The sequence below is a fragment of the Haliotis cracherodii genome, unplaced genomic scaffold (genome assembly GCF_022045235.1).
Source record: "Haliotis cracherodii isolate W230 unplaced genomic scaffold, xgHalCrac1.p SCAF_10, whole genome shotgun sequence".
Lineage (NCBI taxonomy): Eukaryota > Metazoa > Mollusca > Gastropoda > Lepetellida > Haliotidae > Haliotis > Haliotis cracherodii.
The window spans coordinates 47,965,782-47,969,783 of NW_027266265.1; the positions used below are offsets into that span (position 1 = coordinate 47,965,782).

The window sequence follows — 4,002 nt, forward strand, 5'->3', positions numbered from 1 at the left end:
TATAGTAATCAATCACCGTGAAGTACGTATGTAATTGATTATAAATGCAGATTTAATTTATGACACATACAGTACCTATAGGAGAGGTATAAGACAGGGCGAATCACTCTCTCCGTATCCGTCAATACAACTGCACGATACTAAACACGGACTTGTGGATGTCCATTGAATAAGGTACGTTAATTTCTCTTCTATTTTGGTATTTCCATTTGTTGTTTTATTTATCAATGCGCAAGAGTAAAGTCAGTTTCGTCCAGTTTGCTCAGCTGATATTTTCGTCTTGACTAACTTTGGTCATAGGATACTTGGGCGATCTAATGCAATACGATGAGACTATTGATTATCGATAACATGCACATCATTACAAAATGCAATGTGAAATGCAATACACACAAAGGAGCGAAGAAACCATAACTCTCGGGTTTTTTTCTCATATGTTTGATTTTTAATTGCACATTGAACTACCCTTGCGCTTAGTCAGCACTCAAAGAATACGTCTAAATGGCTTTATTCATACAAAAATAATTGGTTGTTAAACTTTTAAACATTCGCACAATACAGAACTGCCGATGGTTATCTTGAAAGTCAATAAATTGGCTGTTTGACTGCACACATTTACAACATTTCAAACATGGACGCGGTCATGTGGTTGCAAATTCATTTCTTATTCACACAACTAACACAAAATTACCCAGCCACAGATTAATTTTTACAAACATTTTGACCACCAATTAACCATCAGGAATAGGTGATGGTTAAATATACCTAATCAAATGTAACAAGAGTTCTTTCAATTTTCAGTTACATAAAAACCAAACTCGATGTACTTTCTTTTTATATGTATCATTTTTTTTTTGTCGTATAAGCATATACTCTGAGAATGTGATCTGTGAAAACTGCAGCGCTACTGTCATTATCCAACATAGACATACGGTTATCGTAGAGCCAAGATGGCTGTGTGTAACAGGTGCCTGTTTGGCGGCATGAGGTATAAGTGCAAATGAAAACTCTGTCTTATCCCTGCATTACAATTATCACTGCCTGGACCGATCTATGAAATGCTCCCTTCAGCCAACTAGTTTAGAGTTATACACATTTTCAAATCGATACAATGCATTGCATTACTGCGTCAGCAATAACAATTAATGAGTCATCAGCATCACCCATACTTTACGTTTTAAGTCCGTGTATAATTTATAATGGTGACGATGACGATAATGAGGATAAATGCGATGACGACGGTGATGATAATGATGATCATAATAATAATTCCATGTGATTGGTTATCTATTGATATTGACGCTTGTTTTTTTTGTCTTGCAGAATGGTCCCTTACCATCAGCTGATTTTGCTTGTGGTGTTGTGCTCAGACATCCATGCCCAGTTTGGTCCACCTATGCCTCTTGGCATGCCTGGGGGCGTGCGTGGCCCGGCAGCACTGGGAGTGGGGGGAAGGATGCCAGGAATGGACCCCAGGATGGGTAGAATGTCGATGGGGATGGACCCCAGGTTTCGGGGCAGGCCAGCTGGATCTGATCTTAGATTCGGTGCAACACAAACTGGGTTTAATCAGGGTCTTAATGCGCGGCAACCTGGGATTTCTTCAAGCATGCAGGGACAGATGGGCATGGATCCAAGGATGGGTTCAGGACGGATGGGCATGGACCCCAGAATGGCTTCAGGGCGGATGGGCATGGACCCCAGAATGGCTTCAGGGCAGATGGTCATGGGACCAGGAATGGCTTCCTCACAAATGGGCGTGGACCCCAGAATGGCTTCAGGGCGGTTGGGAATGGGCCTCGGGATGGGATCATCGCAGATGGGCATGGGCCCCGGAATGGCATCATCACAGATGGGCATGGGCCCCGGAATGGCATCATCACAGTTGGGCATGGGCCCCGGAATGGCATCATCACAGATGGGCATGGGCCCCGGAATGGCTCCAGGGCGGATGGTCATGGACCCCAGAATAGGCATGAGTCAAATTCAAATGGATCCTACGCGACAATTACAACTGGGTGTGGACCCAAGAATGGGTCAAGGACAAGCTTCGATGGATCCAAGAGTAAGAGGCATGAGAGGTCAAATGGACAGTCTTGGTTTCCAGCCAATCTCAGGCAATGGAGGCATACAACAACAGACCTTTGACCTGAACAATCAGCAACAGCGACAGCAATTCATCAACTCGGCCAATGGAAACTCTCAATCTGGAATCAACAGTGGTTCAAGTCAAGCATCAATCAGCAACCAGAACCAGATCGGGTTACAACAACCTCTCAATAACCGCGCAGCATTGCAGGATCCGCGATTTGGAGGAGCCCAACTCCCCGTGGGTCTTCATCCAGCTCTCCAACAAGGTCTTCATCCTGCTCTGCAGCAGGGTCTTCATCCTGCTCTTCAACAAAGAATCCACCCAGCGGTTCTGCAGGGGATGCATCCAGCGTTGCAACAGGCCCTTGGCTCCGGAATACACCCAGCCCTTCAGAGTGCTGGTCCACTGGGCCCTGGATCTGGCTCAATACGTCAAGGTGTTGCCAGTCAAGGAACTGTCTCTAGCACTAATACTTTAAGTTCCTCAAATCAGGGGACTGGGATTGCAATGCAATCCCATTTTCCAGCACAGCACTCGAACACCGCAGGTATTAACAACGTACAAGGCAACGCTGTTAATTCCCTACGCCAACAGGAACAACTCGTCAACGCCATCCCCTCCAACACACTTGCCGGTCGCCCGGGCTTATCGCCTGCAGGAATAATGGGACAGGTTGACCCGTTAGAAGCTCAACTTCGCAATATCCATCCGGGTCATCCAGCTCTACATCCGGGTAACCTTCATCCCATGGCAGTTCCTCCGCACCTTCGTGATCCACGTCGACGGATTCCAATTATCTAAAAGACATTCAACAGTGCTGAAGGTATAGTTGTGGGAATACGCAGATAGCAAACGAATATTGCTGTGAAGTTGTTTCTGACATGGAGATGAAACAACCTAGTGATTAAAGATTTGTCTCATCACGCAGATGAGATTTGTCAATTCCCGCACGAGTATTCCTTCAGGAGCCTATTCTTGGTGTGGTGTGGCTAGAATATTTCTCAAAGTGGCGAAAATCTAAACTCATTCGCCTTAAAGACGGTGTCATTCCTGCTCATGGGTTTAAATGTGTCAAGATATTTAGGAATGAAGAACTTCAAACATTTATTGATTACCCTTGATTTATCAAGGATTCAGGGAGGAACAATATTTAATTTATTTAATGTTACACATGTATTTGGTGAAATCCCAAGTTAATACATCCAACGCTAATTTCACTGTATACCATTGAATAAACATATTTATATTACTTATTTTGTGTTCAGATGTACATAAGTGTGAACATGTAGATATATTAAAGATTTAAAATATATTGAGTGTGGTTATGTGTAAGTGAATATACCCGTATGCATCTGTCCATCGTAAACGGGGGCGGTCGGGTAGCCTAGTGGTTAAAGCCTTCGCTCATCATGCCACAGACCCGGGTTCGATTCCCCACCTGATATTACTGGAATATTGCTAAAAGCGGCGTAAAACCATACTCACTCAGTCACATCATAAACGGCTTGATCAATGTCATGACTCAATGAACAAAAACATTAATCTGGAATAACGGTATGGCATTCAGTGATCGATTCTGGTGATTTAGAAATGAATTTTTAACAACAATATCATAAACTGAATTACATTTCAATCTCAGACATGAAACAACCACGACACTTTAGATTATCCAGACCGAATCCCATGTTGGTGATTTGGCGGAAACAATAACACATCGGTGGGATTATTCGTTTCAATTCAGCTATTTTTTTTGGACAACCCATTGTCTGTAAAACCAATAACAATCTAATACAAAATGAATCACTGTATGATTGGCAGTTTTAATGAAATACTAATCAATATGCCATAATTCTATGACATTAGGCATAAACATCATCTCCGATCAAACAAAGGTATTAATTATAAACAGC

At 43.0% G+C, this 4,002-nt stretch overlaps 1 protein-coding gene across 1 annotated transcript; it reads left to right on the top strand.

The window, feature by feature from the left end:
• The first annotated feature begins 1,324 nt into the window (after window positions 1-1,324).
• LOC139453159 (uncharacterized) lies at window positions 1,325-2,893 on the top strand. Its single transcript, XM_071234792.1, has one exon. The coding sequence runs from the start codon at window positions 1,325-1,327 to the stop codon at window positions 2,891-2,893; it is 1,569 nt and encodes a 522-aa protein (XP_071090893.1).
• The last annotated feature ends 1,109 nt before the right edge of the window (window positions 2,894-4,002 follow it).